This window comes from Cherax quadricarinatus, chromosome 4 (genome assembly GCF_038502225.1).
Source record: "Cherax quadricarinatus isolate ZL_2023a chromosome 4, ASM3850222v1, whole genome shotgun sequence".
Taxonomy (NCBI): domain Eukaryota; kingdom Metazoa; phylum Arthropoda; class Malacostraca; order Decapoda; family Parastacidae; genus Cherax; species Cherax quadricarinatus.
Window position 1 is genome coordinate 42,221,548 of NC_091295.1, and position 19,830 is coordinate 42,241,377.

Genomic DNA, 19,830 nt, shown 5'->3' on the forward strand with positions numbered 1-19,830 from the left:
ACACCAATATCAGTAGTACAGTACTCACTTCACACCTATATCACTAGTACAGTACTCATTTCAAACCAATACCAGTAGTACAGTACTCATTTCAAACCAATACCAGTAGTACAGTACTCATTTCACACCAATATCAGTAGTACAGTACTTATTTCACATCAATACCAGTAGTACAGTACTCATTTCACACCAATACCAGTAGTACAGTACTCATTTCATACCAATATCAGTAGTACAGTACTTATTTCACATCAATACCAGTAGTACAGTACTAATTTCACACCAATACCAGTAGTACAGTACTCATTTCACGCCAATATCAGTAGTACAGTACTTATTTCACATCAATACCAGTAGTACAGTACTCATTTCACACCAATACCAGTAGTACAGTACTCATTTCATACCAATATCAGTAGTACAGTACTCATTTCACACCAGTACCAGTAGTACAATACTCATTTCACACCAGTACCAGTAGTACAGTACTCGTTTCACACCAATATCAGTAGTACAGTACTCATTTCACACCAATATCAGTAGTACAGTACTTATTTCACATCAATACCAGTAGTACAGTACTCATTTCATACCAATATCAGTAGTACAGTACTCATTTCACACCAGTACCAGTAGTACAATACTCATTTCACACCAGTACCAGTAGTACAGTACTCGTTTCACACCAATATCAGTAGTACAGTACTCATTTCACACCAATATCAGTAGTACAGTACTTATTTCACATCAATACCAGTAGTACAGTACTCATTTCATACCAATATCAGTAGTACAGTACTCATTTCACACCAGTACCAGTAGTACAGTACTCATTTCACACCAATATCAGTAGTACAGTACTCATTTCACATCAGTATCAATAGTACAGTACTCTTTAACACCAGTACCAATAGTACGGTTCTTAGTATTTTGATTCGTGTGCTGCATGTCTGGCTGACTGACCATGTGAATATTCAAATAATATATTCATTCCTTGTCATGATTGGGTCCTTGTTTTGTAACTCAACAGCTGTAGGGGTCATATAGAACCTGAGGAATGGGAAGCATTTTGGTTTGATCCAAGGAAAGATAGAAATGAGTAAAGTTCACTAGATCAAGATTTTTCTCAGCAACATTAAGGCACCTCCCATAAAGGGGTTGCATTTTTAGACTTTTCAAATAGTTGACATTTGTGTAATAGATGATTGTGTGTGTGTATGTACTCACATATATGTGGTTACAGAGGTCAGTTCATAGCTCCTGGCTCCACCTCTTCACTAGCTGCTACTAGGTCCACTCTCTCCCTGCTCCAAGAGCCATACCATACCTTTTCTTGAAGCTATGTATGGATTCTGCCTCCACTGCTTCACTCTAGATTGTTTCACTTTCTGACAACTCTAAGGCTAAAGAAATACTTCCTAACATCTATATGATTCATCTGAGTTTTCAACTTCCAATTCTTTCCCTTTGTTCCTGTGTCCCATCTCTGAAACATTTTGGCCCTGTCCACCTTGTCAATTCCTCTCAGTATTTTATAAGTTATCAAGTCATCCTTATCCCTCCTGTTCTCCAGTGTGGTCAGGTTGAGGTCCTAACCTCTCCACATAGGACATACCCCTTAGCTCCAGGATAGTCTTGTTGCAAGCTTCTGCACTTTCTCCAGTTTCTTGACATGTTTGACCATTTGTTGGTTCTATACTGGTGCTGCATGCTCCAACATGGGCCTGACAGACACAGTGTAAAGTGGCATAAATGACTTCTTACTTAGATGCCAAAACACTATTCTTAGGTTTGCCAGGTGCTCATATTCTGCAGTGATTCTTTGGTTGATGGGCACCTTGGGATGTACTCAGTATGATTCTCACTCCAAGATCCTCTTTCTGGAGTGAGGTTTGCAGCCTTTGACCCCTAGCCTGTACTCCGTCTGTGGTCTTCTATGTCCTTCCCCATGCTTCACGACTTTGCACTTGGTGAGGTTAAACTCCAGGAGCCATTTGTCAGACCATGTTTTCAGCCTATCTAGATCCCTTTGTAGTCTTATCTGATCCTTTTCTGCTTATATTCTTCTATTTAGTTTCACATCATCTAAGAACAGGAACACCTCTGAATGTATTCCTCTCTTATGTCATGCATAGATACTCCTCACTTAACGTTTTACCTGTTTAATGACCACTCGGACTTACAACCAACTCTCCGACCAGTGTACTGTATGTGTATTTTACTTTCTTTAATATACTAAAAATGTTACAAATGGTGCAAAGGTGACATCTAAACAATATCTAAAGATGGTTGACACAAACCCACTACCAGTACAGTATGCTGGAAATATCAATAAGGGGTGGCTCCTCACTTAACGACCAATTCGCTTAATGACCCACTCTTAGGAACAGAAATCAATCGTTCAGTGAGGAATACCTGTATACAAGAAACAGCACTGGACCTAGGACTGACCCTTGTGGAACCCCACTCGGACACCTCCTCTCTTACCAATACATACAGTGGAACCTCGGCTTACGAACTTAATCCGTTCCGTGGACTTGTTCGTATCCTGATTTGTTTGTATGCTGGGTCAATTTTCCTCATTTAAATTAATTGAAATGCAATTAATTTGTTCCAGCTGAATTCCTGCTCTCAGGAGGCATGACAGAATAACCCTAATACATATCAACTCTACGGCTTATTTATTTGTCACAATTCATCTAATATGACATAATAAACAATATAAATAACATAGAAACCTGATATATACTCTAGAATGAATAAAACATGTCACTACGTGGATGGCGGAGGGAGGAGGATTGTGGGGTTGCGACAGTGGTCGCTATGTACAATTTTTATGTTTACCTTATTACACTATGTACCTGGTCTTTGCTTATCAATGATTTCTTGCTTTAATTCCATGCAAATCATCCTCTTTTTCTTCTCAGCACTGTCCTTTGCTCTTGCTTTCTTAGGACCCATGGTTAGAAGAAAGAAATCTTCCATTTGAACTACTTTTGATGCTACTTAAATCAGTCTTATTGTGTTGTACAGTGTTGAAAGACTTCTTACAGTTCAAGAAGATAGGTTTGCGACACAGGATTTCCCATCGCAGAAGCCATGCTGGTTGTCATATATGAGTGCAAGTGTGTGTAGTCTCTTATCTATTTTTGGTTGCAGGGGTTGAGTCACAGCTCCTGGCCCCATATGTGTGCGCACATATACTCACCTAATTGTCGTTGTAGGGGTCGTGTCATAGCTCCTGGCCCCGCCTCTTTACTGGTTGCTACTAGATCACTCCTTCCCTGCTCCATGAGCTTTATCATACCTCTTCTTAAAGCTATGTATGGATCCTGCTTCTACCACCTCCCTTTCCAGACTATTCCACTTCCTGACAACTCTGTGACTGAAGAAATACTTCCTAACATCCCTGTGACTGGAAATAAATGGTATAAAATACCGACACAATGGCAATATAAACACAAATGCAGTATAATGTGATCCTTTATTGACTACGTTTCGCCCACACAGTGGGCTTTTTCAAGTCACAAACAGAACTACCTGGGGTGGAAGGAACGCGAGTATTTATAGTCCGGCTGAGGTCAGGTGAAGAATGCTGCATCTGATGATGTACCGAGTTGGGTTGTAGAGTCTAAAAACTTGGGTAGCTTGGAAAGGAGACTGGACAAGTTTGTGAGCAGACCTTCTACAGTGTTCTTATGTGGGATAGCGATGAAGAAGTTTCTTGGCAAGTGGTTCAGCTATGTTATAGAAGCCACTATTCTGGTTGAAGTTGTCGGATATAGAAATAAGTGATGATTCCAGGATTCTTCGGTACTGAGTGTTGTCTTCTGTGGCGATAAGTCTTGAGTTTCTGTAGTTTATCAAGTGGTTGTGTGAATTACGGTGTTGTACGCAGGCATTCCTTGTGTCGTCAGACCTGCTTGCGTATTGGTGTTCTGAAATACGTGTTTGGAGGTCCCTTGATGTTTCGCCCATGTATAACTTGTTGCAGTCATTACAAGGGATTATGTATACCCCTGCAGAGGATGGAGGCTTGTCCTGCCTACTACTGGTGATGTCCTTGATGGTCGTGGTTGTGGAGGTAGATACTTGGAATGATGTTTTGGCAAAGATGTTGGAAACATGTTTGGCAATGGAGTTGGTGGGAAGGACTATGTATCTCTTCTCGGCAGTGTCTTCTCTGGGTGTGTTGAAGATGTTTAGTGCTCGCCGTCTGCAGTCTCTGATGAAGTGACGAGGATAGTGGAGTTTGGAAAATACCTGTTCAATTATAGTGCATTCTTCCTCAAGGAACTCGTTGCTGCAGATTCTGAGTGCACGCAGGAAGAAGCCTATAATTACACCACGTTTGGTTTTGGTGTCGTGGTGAGAGTAGAAGTGGAGAAGATCGTTTTGGTTGGTGGGTTTTCGATAGACTTTAAAACGAAGTTCGTGGTCAGCTTTGCAGAGTAGAACATCAAGGAAAGGAAGAGTGTTGTTGACCTCTTCTTCAAGTGTGAACTGGATTGAAGGCTCGACCTGGTTGAGCTTGTCTTGGAGAGCTTGAACGTTGAAGCGTTTAGGAGTTATGAGGAGAATGTCGTCAACATAACGGAGCCAGGTGACAGACGAAGGAATAATGGTGGAGAAACGTTCGGCTTCTAGATGTTCCATGTATAGGTTCGCTAGGACTGCACTGAGTGGCGAACCCATGGGTAGTCCAAAAGTCTGCTGAAAGAGGTGATTTTCGAAAGAGAAACACGTAAAGCCAACACATAGTTCAACAAGGTCGATGAAATCGCTGGCTGGAATGGGAAGATCAAGTGAATCGTCAATTTTCCTGCGCAAGAGATCGATGGCTTGTGCAGTAGGTACTTTGGTGAATAGGGAAGTCACGTCAAGGCTGGAAAGTTTCTTGTTCCTGATGTTGATGTTGCGAATGAGATTGAGAAGATCACCTGAGTGTTTGAGATGTGCTGGACTGATAGTGCCCAAGAGTTTAGAGAGGTGTTTGGCGAGAATTCCTGAGAGCTGGTGGGGAGCACTGCCTATTCCCGAGGATATGGGCCTCAGTGGGATACCAGGCTTGTGAGTCTTTGGCAGGCCGTACATTCTGGCAGGTCTGGGGTTGCTGGGCATGGTGTGCAGAAGTTTCTTCCCTTGTTCTGAGCCTGGCTTCATCAGTCCATACATAGGAGAAACTTGAAGAACAGGAGGAGAATGAGGTAATCAGTCCCTCAACCTGGAGTCGATGTGTTCATCAGAGACTGCAGACGGCGAGCACTAAACATCTTCAACACACCCAGAGAAGACACTGCCGAGAAGAGATACATAGTCCTTCCCACCAACTCCATTGCCAAACATGTTTCCAACATCTTTGCCAAAACATCATTCCAAGTACGTATCTACCTCCACAACCACGACCATCAAGGACATCACCAGTAGTAGGCAGGACAAGCCTCCATCCTCTGCAGGGGTATACATAATCCCTTGTAATGACTGCAACAAGTTATACGTGGGCGAAACATCAAGGGACCTCCAACCACGTATTTCAGAACACCAATACGCAAGCAGGTCTGACGACACAAGGAATGCCTGCGTACAACACCGTAATTCACACAACCACTTGATAAACTACAGAAACTCAAGACTTATCGCCACAGAAGACAACACTCAATACCGAAGAATCCTGGAATCATCACTTATTTCTATATCCGACAACTTCAACCAGAATAGTGGCTTCTATAACATAGCTGAACCACTTGCCAAGAAACTTCTTCATCGCTATCCCACATAAGAACACTGTAGAAGGTCTGCTCACAAACTTGTCCAGTCTCCTTTCCAAGCTACCCAAGTTTTTAGACTCTACAACCCAACTCGGTACATCATCAGATGCAGCATTCTTCACCTGACCTCAGCCGGACTATAAATACTCGCGTTCCTTCCACCCCAGGTAGTTCTGTTTGTGACTTGAAAAAGCCCACTGTGTGGGCGAAACGTAGTCAATAAAGGATCACATTATACTGCATTTGTGTTTATATTGCCATCCCTGTGACTCATCTGAGTCTTCAACTTCCAGTTGTGACCCCCTTGTTAGTGTGTCTCATCTCTGAAACATCCTGTCCCTGTCCACCTTGTTGATTCCTCTCAGTATTTTATAAGTTGTGCATGTGTGTGCGCATGTGTGTAACATTATATATATACATACATATTTCTTTTTCTTTTAAATGCATGTTACTGATATGCATACAGTGAAACCTCAAAAATTGAACTTAATCTGTTCCAGGAGCTAGTTCTAAATTCGAAAAGTCTGAAATTCAAAGCAATATTTCCCATAAGAAATAATGGAAATACAATTAATCCGTTCCAGAAACCCAAAAATATTCACAAAAAAATACATTTTATAGAGATTAATTACAGTTTTACATACAACAAATACTATAGTTTTAATTATGTATAGTAATACATATAAAATAACATTTTTACTTACCTTTATTGAAGATTGGTGATGACATCTGGAAGATAGGGAGGAGGAGAGAGGGAGTTGGGGTTAGTGTTTGGAAGGAGAATCCCCCTCCATGAGGACTTCAGGTAAAGCCCTCTCTGGGGTTACTTCCCTTCTCTGTCTTTTAATGCCACTAGGACCAGCTTGAGAGTCACTGGACCCCTGTCTCACAAAATAACTGTCCACAGTCCTCTGTTTCTGGTGCCTCTTTAACATTTCCCTAAAATGGGACATGGTTCTGTCACTGAACTTGTTGCAAAGATGACTTGTTTCAGCTTGCTCAGGGTGGTACTTCTGTACAAACATTTGGACATCATTCCACTTGGCACAAATCTTCTTAATCTTTGAAGAAGGCACCTCATCCACTCCCTAAATTAACACCTTTCGCAACATCAGCTTCCTTGATTTTTTCTTTCTTTGACAGGATAGAACCGATGGTCGACTTGTTTTTCCCATACATCCTGGCAAGCTCAACAAGTCTCACACCACTCTCATACTCCTGTATTATTTCCTTCTTCACATCTATGGTGTTTCTCACTTTCTTTACCACAGGGGTACCACTAGCAAGTTTCTTTGGGCCCATGGCAGCTTATTTCACAGTCCCACAAGCACTAAACACAACGAAATAATCGTAAAATGAGTGAATGAGAGCGCAGGTTAGTGTTCACTCAAGCATAAACAAAGCTAGACTGCTCACGGCGCCTGCGCGGGGACGCAGACAGAGCGGGCGGCAGACAGGTCCCGTACAGGCGGTCCGAAAATAGGGGCGCGTTCGATAATAGGGACACAGTTTGTCCGAAAAAATGGTCCTATTTTCGAAACGTTCGATATGTGATACATTCGATTTTTGAGGTTCCACTGTATCTATAATAAACACCTATACTTATGCATGATATGAGACTTGTCTTTTGAATTCAGTTTTGGATTTCAAATGCATGCAAGCTCATATTAATTGCACCACAAAAACGCTGAACTCACCAAATGAATGATGCTCATGAATGAACGTTTATTCACTTAACCTAAGCTATGAAGAATTAACAAGCTTGTTTTAAGGGATTTTTTAGCAATGAAAACTTATAGATTACTGTACTGATTTTAGTGTACATCATGTAGCAATCATTAAAGACTATTAGAAAATGTTATCAGCAGAAACAGTTCATGTCTTTATTATTTATGTCAAATTTAGTGTTTTTATTAGGCAAATACTTGTTTTTTAACACTGGCTGTCTCCCAACAAAAGGTAGACAGGTGAGGTGGTTTTGTGTTTCTGAAAAGAGCTTTATTATTTATGATGTATTACTTTTACGGAAAGCTACAACTTATAGTTTGTCTTATACAGTATTTGTAAATATATTATATGAATAATAGATTTTTATTAGGTGATAATCATGAGTTTGAGCCAGTTTAAACTTGTAGTAGGTGGCTTTTGTTAGGCAAATATTTAAGTTAAAATTATGGGATAGAAATTATTTTAATTCAAGCATTGAAATAATAAGAATGATATCAATAGTTTTGTTATAGTGGTCATCTGTGTTTTACGAGATACACTATTTTACATCTTCAGTTCAGTGGTAAATATTGCAAAAAATGGAACTCTAATTTGCATATAATAGATCCCAGTATTATGTGTGGTCTGTTATAGGTAAAGCTGAATTGGCTCCTTCCCATGTGGGATGCCTTCCTGGTATGCAGTTCATGGAAGAAATAGAATGTGGACGTCACTGTACCTGTCAAGCTGATGGTCAAGCAATCTGCAAGCCTCGATGCCCTGATGTTGAAATACCACCACACTTCAACACCAGTTGTATGCTTGTTCCCAGCCCTGATGACCCTTGCTGTACTGTGCCAGATTGCCATTTTAATTCATTCAACCACAATATATTACACAAATTTGGAGATGTTACAGATAATCCTCCAGTAGAATTTGGTCACAGTGCTTTGAGCAACACAAAGCAAAAAAATACAAATGAGCATGAAAATGTACTGATAATGAACAAGCCCTTTGACAGAAACCAGGAATTTGATAATGTATCTTCTTTAAACCCACCTGATGTTGTGGATGTTAGGTCTTCCACTGAATCCCATCCAAAGCATACTACTGTTACAGAGAATTCTCATCTAGTGAGGAATACACTTATTCCAGAAGACCAAGCAGCATCTGATAGATCATGGAAGCCGTTCATCTCTCTAAATGATTTACTCAACAAGCATAATCAGCTTGGAAATATTCCTCAGGATACTTCAACTGGAGTACCTCCTAGGCAAGTTGAGAACTCGGAAGTAAGTATTGGTATGACAAAAGAAACTTCACCAAATTTGCCTAGCAACCTAAATCAACTCATCACTCCACAACGCAATAGTTCAGTAATGACTGTGGAGGATCAGAAAGACATTGAAATAAATGATAGTTCAAGAGAAATACCTGCTTCTCTTCACTCTAGCTTTGGAAAAGAATTTGGATCTCTTTCAGACACCAAGGATCATGAAACTTCACATGTACTTGATGGCAATATAGAAGATACTTCAGGGATTTCATTTTTACTGCCCATTAAAAATGATACACATTTACCCAATTATGTTGAAGAAGATGGTACTCCATTATCCTTACTCACAAGTATCAAGGAGAATGAAGTTGGTTCATCTCCAGACAAAGATAAAATCTCACATTCTGCAGCAATTGGTGAGCATCAGTTAGTTTTGTCCCTTTCAAATCATTCTGTGGATTCTGGTAATGACAGTATTGCTGAAATTCTGGCTTCAGAAATTTCACCAAGTAGTATTATCATATTAAATGCTTCAGATCACTTCTCCAATGAGCATCACAGAAACACTGATAACTTATCCACTGATTATGAAACTACTTCATATCTACCTATTGAGGATAGAGAAGGGTCACTGTTACCAAATGAACATAGAGGAAGTCTATCTGTTTCACATGAACATCATGCCCATTTATCTCATGAAAATAAAGAAAATTCACATGTACCCAAGGATAATAAAGAGAACCGATTCCTTCACAATGAACACATTTTAGACTCTGATCTCACAAATGAACATATTGATAATTCTCATGTCTCTAAGGAAAATAGAGGTAACACTAATCAGTCAAAGGAAAGATTAATTTTTAATTTATCCTCTATCACTGAAGACCTTTCTCCTCTACCAACCAGTGAAGAACCTCCTATTACTCCTGAAGATGTTTTTGCTCCTGTCATCAACGAGACCAACATTGAGGGTCATATTAAAGGTATTGAGATGGAAAAACTATTTGGGCTATGGACAGGGAACATTTAGAAATGCTTTTGTTGAAGCTTTGGTGAGGATACATTTGTCACAGGCTACTACTGTATATGTATATATATTTGATAAATATTTGTAGCCTAGTCATCAACTGTGCACTTAAGATCATAGTTCAGTCAAGTTTAGTTTCCACAATGAAAAAAAAAACAAAAATAGGGTATTAACCTTTGCTGAGGAAACACAGGCAGATATATTTTAAACTACACCATTATATTGGCTTCAAGCGTGCCAGAATGCAGGATCACATGGGCCTTTTGCCTGAAGTATTTTCAGCAAATTAAGCAAGTATGGGGTCACTTGAAGATTTTCCCCCCAAGGAAAATAGTTAAAAATTATACTGATTCTTCGAGAGGTTAGGTAAACTAAACTGTTTTATATTGCATAAAATTTAATTAGGTTAGTTTTGATGAAATGTTAAAAAATTGGCAAATAAAGAATTTGCATAACTTTAGTTAACAGTTTTCCTTGGGGACAGGTAAGGGGCAAATCTTAAGATGATCCAGTGGATGTAATCAGAATTAGTGGGTTGTGTTGCTTATTTATGTACGCTTAAAAGTGTATTATTTTACATTGCTTGTTTTATGGGTAAATATTAGCTGGCTATTGCTGCATTTATTGTGTAATAGTTTGGGTCTAAAATTATAGTTGATAATGTTTTGCTTTTACTAACAATAATCGTAGTGAAGGTTTTATTATTAACTTTCCTGTTGATGTGCTTGCGACGTTCAGTAGTATATTTTTACCATTAGTAAATTAAGTGTACATGATCTTGTCTTGTAATATAAGTGTTCAGTTTGGTCAAGTATAATATGCATGTTTCTGTTCCTCATTTCAACATTTGTGATTTTGATACATTTAGATAAATTAAAAATAAAATTTTATCATGATTAATTTGCTTATGTTGTTTATTTGGTAATCTTTTCATTTATTAAAACAAATTTTGCAATACAGGTATATAAACTAATTTTTTTTTTTTTTGGTGTACTGCACCATATTGTATTAAATACACTGTACAGAGGCCAAATTTTATATCAAAGTAATTAGGTGAAGGGTATTTATATATGTGTATTATTGATCCTTTTTATATTATTAGTTGTAATATGGTACTCTTCATTGTGAATTATCACTGTCGTGATCATTTTCACGTGATACTTGCCGGTGGTACATGTGTGATAAAAGATATACAATAGTTGCCCAGTATTGGTGATGTAACGTTAAAATGACACTATTTGCAGAGAAGTTTTGTGAATAATTGTAAAACTCAGAAACATGCATATTGAAAAAAATATTAATAATGTAGCAATGATTAATATCTAATTACTATAACTATGTATTTACTTTAGATGGCACAGATGGTGTGGGCATTGATAAATCAGCGATGTGCTCTCGCAATGGACGCTATTACAAGGCAGGGGAAGACTTCTATGAAGGATGTTCTCATTCTTGCCTGTGCACGGAAAAGCTGGAAGTTCACTGTGCTGCCATCGAGTGCCCAGTTACTTTTGGCCTGGAGCTTATTGATCCTAACTGTCTTGAGTGGGATCATGATCCTGATTATGTTCCTACACCACCGAAGTAAGTTTTTATGTTTTATTTTAAAAAATAAATTTGTGAGTCTTGCTCTCCTGGAAAAGCACTATACAGTAATATAGAAAAACATTTTCTCTTATGGATTTCCTCCTTTCTTACACTTTTTTTTTCTAGTTTTGTAAATCTACTTTTCCACACAACAACTTTATGTTAATTGATTTATATTTATGGCTAGTATGGAGGTCTCAGACATGACCATGAAAAGAGCATTATTGACTCACAAAAAAGTGCCAGAATCTTTCATATAGGCTAAGAAACTCTTGAGAAAATAAGAACAGTATCCAACAGTAACAACCAAACTTAAGTAGCTAATTTCCTTAGCAATGCAGGCCTGTCTGACACTGATTAGTTCATAGTACTAACCCACTAAGAAACTAAATAGCCCATGGTTAATGAATAGTGTACTGGTCCAGTGATAAAAAAAATAACTATGAAAAACAATATAGACTGGGATTAGTAACCAAAGAACAGAATAAAACTTACATATCATTACTCGCCAAACTAATAAGGAAGTCTAAACTACTATATTATGTGGGTAGGTTTATTGAAATACAAGGGGGTTTGCATTAGGTAGTTGGTTGGTGGACAGCAACTGCCCAGGAAGGTACTACTATCCTGCCAAGTGAGTGTAAAATGGAAGTCTGCACTTGTTTCACATGATGGTGTCTTTTCTCTGTCTCATAAACATGCAGGATTTCAGGTACGTGTTGCTACTTTTACTTACACTTAAGTCACACTACTCGTACATATACACACTCCTCTGGGTTTTCTTCTTTTTTCTTACTAGTTCTTGTTCTTGTTTATTTCCTCTTACCTCCATGGGGAAGTGGAATAGAATTTTTCCTCTGTGTTGTAAGAGGCGATTAAAATGCCATGTGCAAGGGGCTAGTAATCCCTTCTCCTGTATATATTACAGAATTTGAAAGGAGAAACTTTAGTTTTTCCTTTTGGGCCACCCTGCCTTGGTGGGATATGGCTGGTTTGTTGAAAGAAGAAGAAGGGGGTTTGTTTGCAATCATGTCATTTCAATTTCATGAGTCATAAGGGGATATGAAAAAAAGACCTGGAAGATGCTCTCCCAAATTGTGAGAAAAACCAGACAAATTGTTCTAAATAAACCAAATGAACTTCACATTTAGCTTGCTGAAACAGCTACTGTTTAAAAGCACCTCCTTACCTTAGTACAATTATTGATGGCAATATATTATAACAGTAATAATAATAACAAATCTTGAAACCTACTTGTATTCATCCAATTCCATCCCTGCACTTCTTGTTTCAGTTTTTTCTTTCTACTCCCATATATTATATGATATGCTGCAAATGCTACTTTCAAACAGCTGTTGTTCCAATAATTTTACATAGTCGTATCATTGTCATCACTTTTTGCATCTGTGTCTGCAGAAATAATCTTCAGAGAACTTACATTTTATTATATTGTTTTGTATTGTAATTTAATTATCTGGTGCCATTTACCCTGCAAATAGAAATAATTTGTTTTTCTGCAGTATACAGATAATGTAGTTTACATGTAATAAAATATTTTTAGGCACAAAAGACAGCCACAAGCATACAGTGCATTTTGAGCAGACTAACCCTAATGCTTAAAGACTACTTAAGAACTGAATCCCTTCATAAAATATTACCCTGCTCACACTCCAACAGCTTGTCAGGTCCCAAAAACCATTTGTCTCCACTCCTAGCTAACACGTTCACACATGCCTGCTGGATGTTTTAACCCTTTGACTGTTGCAACCCCAAATCCTGAGGTGTCTCCTGGTGTCGAAAAATTTTTGAAAAAAAAAAAAAAAAAATTATTTTTTTCCTTATGAAATGATAGAGAATCTTTTCCTGATGGTAATGACACCAAAAGAACGGAATTTGATGGAAAACTCACGGAATTACGCTCTTGTGAAGTTAGCAACCTTGGTGATATTTATGAATCGGCGATTTTGCCCACTTTGAGCCCTATTTTCAGCTAATTAATTCCGTTGTTCCAGTCGACGAAACTCATAGCTATTTCTTTAGAACTCCATTTGTTCTATCGATTGAGTACAAGAAACTGCCCATTTACCGATTTCAACTACCCAATAACGTGGTCAAAAATTTGCAATTTGGCCAATTTCACACAAATTAAAAAATATGTCCAGAATGAACAGTGCAGATATTCCTGGCTCAAAAATAACATTTTCTTTGTTCATCAGCCACGTCTCCAGGCCCCTCTGATATTACTCTTGCTTTCTATTTTGAATTTTTATTCAAACAAAAAATAGAAGATTTACTGTTATGCAGACTATTGCAATATTGTAATAATTGTGTAAATAATGTCAACCTATTCATGACTGCATATTAGAATGGCTAGTTGGACATTTATTGGACAATGACATCATTTGTTTACTTTTGAACATCGGCAAAAATCAAACATTTCCCCTACTTTGAGCTCCATTTCAAGGTTCTTTTCATAGTAAAACCAATCAAAATCACCTCTATTTCTATAATATGTTTTCGATTCTATTAAATGAGACCAAGAAAACCAAATACTATACAACCATAAATACTATACGAAACCATTCTTTCACATGTGGGCCTACCAGCTTTCTCCTGCTTGATTTGAAGCCGCTAGAATTTTTGAGTATAGTGGACCCCCGGTTCACGATATTAATCTGTTCCTGAGAGCTCATCGTAAACCAAAATTATCGGAAAGCGAATCAATATTTCCCATAAGAAATAATGGAAATCAAATTAATCCGTGCAAGACACCCAAAAGTATGAAAAAAAAACTTTTACCACATGATATATTAAGTTTAATGCAATACAATAATTACAATAACAATAGAATAATCACAATAGAATAATTGACACTTACCTTTAATGAAGATCTGGTGATGATTGATGGGATGGGAGGAGGGGAGAGTGTCGAAGTTTTTAATGTTTAGAAGGGGAATCCCCCTCCATTAGGACTTGAGGTAGCAAGTCCTTTTCCGGGGTTACTTCCCTTCTTCTTTTAATGCCACTAAGACCAGCTTGAGAGTCACTGGACTTCTGTCACACAACATATCTGTCCATAGAGGCCTGTACCTCTCATTCCTTTATGACTTTCCTAAAGTGGTTCACAACATTGCCAGTGTACAGGTTGCCAACACAGCTTGCAGTAGCTGTGTCAGGGTGATTTTCATCAAAAAAGGTTTGCACTTCAAGCCACATTGTACACATTTCCTTAATTTCAATAGTCATTAGCACCCTTGGTCTCAATGGGTTGGCACTAGAAGCTTTCTTGGGGCCCATGGTGACTTATTTTGCAGAAACAAGCACCAAAAACAGTGATAATATGGATAATATAGAATGTACTGAATGTATCCTTAGATGCGCGCACACTGGCTGGCTTGTAAACACTGGACACGTCTCGTACGAATCTTATTGCATACCGGGTTTTGTAACGGGAACAGAGGCAAATTTTTTGCGATATAATGCTTCGAATACTGGATTTATTGGATACTGATGACTTTGCGAACCGGGGATCCACTGTATACATGTATATATACGTCAAACACAGTGGCTCGTAAGACATATATATATGACCGAAACAGTACAAGGGTTAATTATTCCCTGATATATATAACAATTATGATTTGCATCAGTACTTCATAATGTAAATTGTGCTTGATGATTGCTCAACTATTTAATCATTACTTGAATTCAAACTTAAAATTCCTTCAACTTCATTGTTTTAAATTGTGCTAAATTGTAATATGTACACCTACCATCTGACTTACGACCACTCGACTTACGACCGTGTTTTTTATGCCAAATTTCTGGGAAATAAACAACTATTTGTGTTGTACACAGTGTTTATCCTAAACCTTACAGTATAAAATACAGTACTAACAGCATAAAGTAAAACATGAAATACCAAAATAAAACAATAAAATAAAGTCATTACAAAAATGTTTTGTTGATATTCAGTAGTAAAGTTCAACTTACGACCATTTCGACTTACGACCGGTTTCTCGGAACCGAACTCGGTCGTAAGTCGGATGGTAGGTGTACTGTACGAGGATAGTGAGGCTCAAGTTAGAGTATGTAGGAAAGAGGGAGATTATTTCCCAGTAAAAGTAGGCCTTAGACAAGGATGTGTGATGTCACCGTGGTTGTTTAATATTTTTATATACTACACACATCAAAACTGTAATTAATCTTTACCGAACTTACTAAAGCCATATAGCATGAACTAGTTGAATATTCAGTGTTCTAGTATTCACTGTAACTCACCTAATGACCATATGTAAAATTACAGCACTATTATTGAGTTATTAATCTTAAGTTAGTCGTAAGCTTGCCTGAAATGCTCTGCATATGAAGGGGCTTTTGGCAGGTCAGCAAACTGTTACACTCCTTTGTACAAACATGTATCATGCTTAAATAAACTTGTTATTGTTAAAGGCCATGAGCAAGATTGACTGAGTATATACTGTAGTATGTTCAGAACTGACTGATATCCAATGATCCATACTAAGCTAACTTTTTTTTTTATTAAAAGAGTGGCAAACCAGAAACAGGTAGTCGTTTTTTAATATGTTTTGAAATATTTGAACATGTTTTTGTTGTTTAATATTTGTATTTTTTATTTCATCTTTTAGTAGTATTTTTTTTATTTGCCCTTGTTTACAGTTTTTGAGTACATACAAAAGAGGTATACTCTCTTCAGCATGTAAATTTTTCCCATATAATACTAACTCTAGTGATATACTATCTAGGTGCTGTGCACAGGTGAAATGCATCTCATCCTCAGCATGTCAGTACATGGGTCAGACATTCAATAATTATGATCAGATTCCAAGAGAATTGACGGGCTGCTCCCAAGTGTGTACATGCAATTATGGCAATGTAACATGTCATGACCTTTGTGATCCTGTGCCCATTGCCCCACCACCAGAGCTTAACTGTGAACCCCAAAATGCTGTCCTCATTACCCTTCCTGGAGAGACTTGCTGTAGATCATGGCAGTGCACTGCCCATTCTGATATTGGTAAGTAGACAAATATTTTAAAGGATACATGTATATTCTTTCATTTCTGGTTGTTTCAAAGCTGTAGTGTTAAGGTATAGTATGTTCAGCTTGTGTATGAATGCTGCCTTCCTTTTCATTTTGTAATATTCTGTATGTAATTGTTATTAGTGCACATAAATTTCTTTGTCTGAAACTAACCCAATTTATTCTACATTTAATTTTCAGTGAAATAAGTGGAATTTTCTAGAAGTTCATGAGCCATTCCAGATTTTTATAATGGTTTAACCCTTAAACTGTGGAATAACCAGAAATAAAATTTGCTTTGTGTGTGTGTGGTTATTTTTTATTTTTTTTTATTTTTATTTTTAAGTTTGATAGTCGATTTTTCCAAGAAGAATAAAATAAGAAGGAACAAAAAGGATGAAAAGTTAAAATTTTATGGTGTTAAATTTGGCAAGAAACAAAAAAAAAATGATTGCTCGTTGGTACTAGTGGCATAAATGTCTTGGCAATATCTATCTTACAATTTATTGATGCCAAATTATTGTTCTTTTTAATTTTTTTAATGTTTAATATTAGTTTCTTATATTAGATGTGTTTCAAGGTGTTTTAGGACTTTAAACATGAAGAAATGAATAGCTTCACATTGCTCCAGTTGGAATACAGTGGAACCTCGGCTTTCGTTTTTAATCTGTTCCAGAGTCAGACGAAAACCGAATTCGACGAAAACTGAAGATAAGATAAGATAAGATTTCGTTCGGATTTTTAACCCCGGAGAGTTAGCCACCCAGGATAACCCAAGAAAGTCAGTGCGTCATCGAGGACTGTCTAACTTATTTCCATTGGGGTCCTTAATCTTGTCCCCCAGGATGCGACCCACACCAGTCGACTAACACCCAGGTACCTATTTGCTGCTAGGTGAACAGGACAATAGGTGTAAGGAAACGTGTCGAAATGTTTCCACCCGCCGGGAATCGAACCCGGGCCCTCCGTGTGTGAAGCGGGAGCTTTAGCCACCAGGCCACCGGGCCACAGCCACCAGGCCACCGGGCCACTCTAGTGATATACTATCAGCAGTATTTTCCATAAGAAATAATGCAAATCCAGTTAATCCATTCCAGACACCCAACAGTATTAACAAAAAATACATTTTATACAGAATAAATAAATATAGTTTTACATACAGAAAACGATGAGAAATAAATATAAATGACTAATTTTAATGATAAATGAACATTTAACATCACACTTACTTTTATTGAAGACTCTTGTTGGCGTATGGAGTATGGCAAGGAGGGGAGAAGGAAGAGAGGTTATTGTTTGGAAGGGGAATCCCCTTCCATAAGGACTTCAGGTATGAAGGAATTATCGGTGGTTACTTCCCTTCTTTGTCTTTTACTGGCACTAGGACCAGCTTCAAAGTCACTGTACCTCAGTCGCACAAAAATATCTGTCCAGAGAGCTCTGTTTCTTGCGTCTCTTTAAGATTTGCCTAAAATGGGACAAGGCATTGTCACTGAACATGTTGCAGACACAGCCTGCAACAGCTTTGTTAGGGTGATATTTCTCCACAAAACTTTGCACCTCACTCCACTTTGCAAAAATGTCCTTAATTGCTGAAGAAGGCACATTCTCCCCACTCACTCACTCCTCCTCTGAAGCAATTTCCTCAGCTGCGGTCTGTTGCTGTTCCAGTTGAAGGTCTTGCAGCTCTTCAGTGGTTAGCTCTTCCCTGTGGTCCTCCACCAACTCTTCCACATCCTGGCCACTTACATCCAACCCCATGGACTTCCCCAATGCCAAAATAGATTCCACAACAGGCATAGGGTTGTCAGGGTCAGCCTGGCATAGGGTGGTCAGAATCCTTCTCAAGGACACATTCTGGCCACAGTTTTCTCCAAGCCCCATGGTGGTTTATTTAGCAGTCACACACAATAAACAAGCACAAAAAACAATAGATTATTATGAAATGTTTTGTATGAACGCGTGGGGTAATGTTCACTCGCCGAGAACAATGTTCACTCGCCGAGAACAATGCCACACTTACTCAGAATGCTTGCGTGGGAGGCTTTGTGTGCGCATGGCAGGCGGACACATTTGGTATGGTGGACAAAATCTGAGGTGAGGAACGAAAACGGAGACAATATTTTGATGAAAAAAGTTGTCGATAATTTTACTGCAAAAAATGCTTATCATATTTTTTTCAAGGTGTAACAGTCCTCAAAACATGGAAATAAGCCACACAGTATGACTTTCTTGGGTTATTGTGGGTTAATTACTATATTATTATGTAACTGTATTTAGGTTCAAGGGAATATCCTGGGTTATATAAACAATGTAATTTCTATGTCTATAACACCTGTGTGGTTTCAAGACCACTGTAAGTTATATTTATAATGAAACCTTATATTACAATTGTTTTAAGGTGTAATAATCATTGAAACTTGAACATAAGTCACAAAGTTTGACTGTATTGGGTTATCTTAAGTTAAATCTACTTAGTGTGCTTTTGGGCTGAATTCAGCTGTTAATAGTATGAAACTGTAATAAATCTGGAATGGATAAGAAATTTTCTTGTCAGTTCTACATCTTGTTTGCTGGAAGTTGTGAGGAGGTTACAGGAGAATGAAACAGTTGAGCTGAAGTCAAAAATGTTGGCAGGTGGTGTATTTAAAGGCACAAAAAAATTATGCATACTAGTACACTGGACACGTCTTCACCTGCGTACTAGTATGTTGGGCAAAGTTTAAAGGGTGAACATTTAGCAATTCTGGTGTAAGTTGAAGAGACTCAGTGCAGACTTTGCTGACAGATCAGTCTGGATGCACTGGTGTGTTCTCAGGAAGAGACTGGTCCCAACTAGACATCATATAGAGGAGTTAATCTGAATGGCTTTTGGTGTGAAAATGGAGCTCTCTCATGTGTGACAACCATTTTTGACTTAGAAAATAGGAATCTGCTAGAGGACGAGAAGGCAGAAGTCGCCTAAATGAAAAGGTGGTAGGGCTATTTGCAGCTGGTAATGGGGTTAGATTTCCAAATAGGCAACATGCTTTTGTCTCTACCTTTTAACCCTTTCACTGTCTCATTCTTAGGTCTACGTTATTGATGCCAAGGTCTTTTACATAGATCTACGTTTGGAGCACAGGTCACTCAGATAAGCTATGAGAGGTAAATTTTGGCCTGAACATAAGAGATTGATTGGGTCTGTGTGGTGAGTGTTCACAGTACGTATAGAAAAAAATCCTGCCCCATAAAGTGCATGAGGGGAAAAGCAAAACTCTGACCTTGTTTGGTTTAAAATAACAAATTTCAGGTGTTCTTTTTGGATTTTTTATGGTTTTATTGGCTGTTTCTTGGTATCATTTGATGGAGAGGAACCTATAATACTGAATTAGAGATGATTTTAGTAGGTCTCACAACTGGAAGTAGTTTGAAATTGGGC

The 19,830-nt window shown here is 38.0% G+C and overlaps 1 protein-coding gene across 12 annotated transcripts in view; it reads left to right on the forward strand.

Moving 5' to 3' along the window:
• sas (stranded at second) overlaps positions 1 to 19,830 on the forward strand; it is a 375,038-nt gene that overhangs the window by 298,833 nt on the left and 56,375 nt on the right. For 11 of the 12 annotated variants that reach the window (XM_053770852.2, XM_070096094.1, XM_053770855.2 and 8 more), the window contains 3 exons: positions 8,130 to 9,734; positions 11,131 to 11,362; positions 16,132 to 16,403. In XM_053770852.2, the coding sequence (XP_053626827.2) occupies positions 8,130 to 9,734; positions 11,131 to 11,362; positions 16,132 to 16,403 (2,109 nt within the window). The remainder of the gene's footprint in view (positions 1 to 8,129; positions 9,735 to 11,130; positions 11,363 to 16,131; positions 16,404 to 19,830) is intronic. The other variant, XM_070096157.1, reaches the window with a different exon arrangement.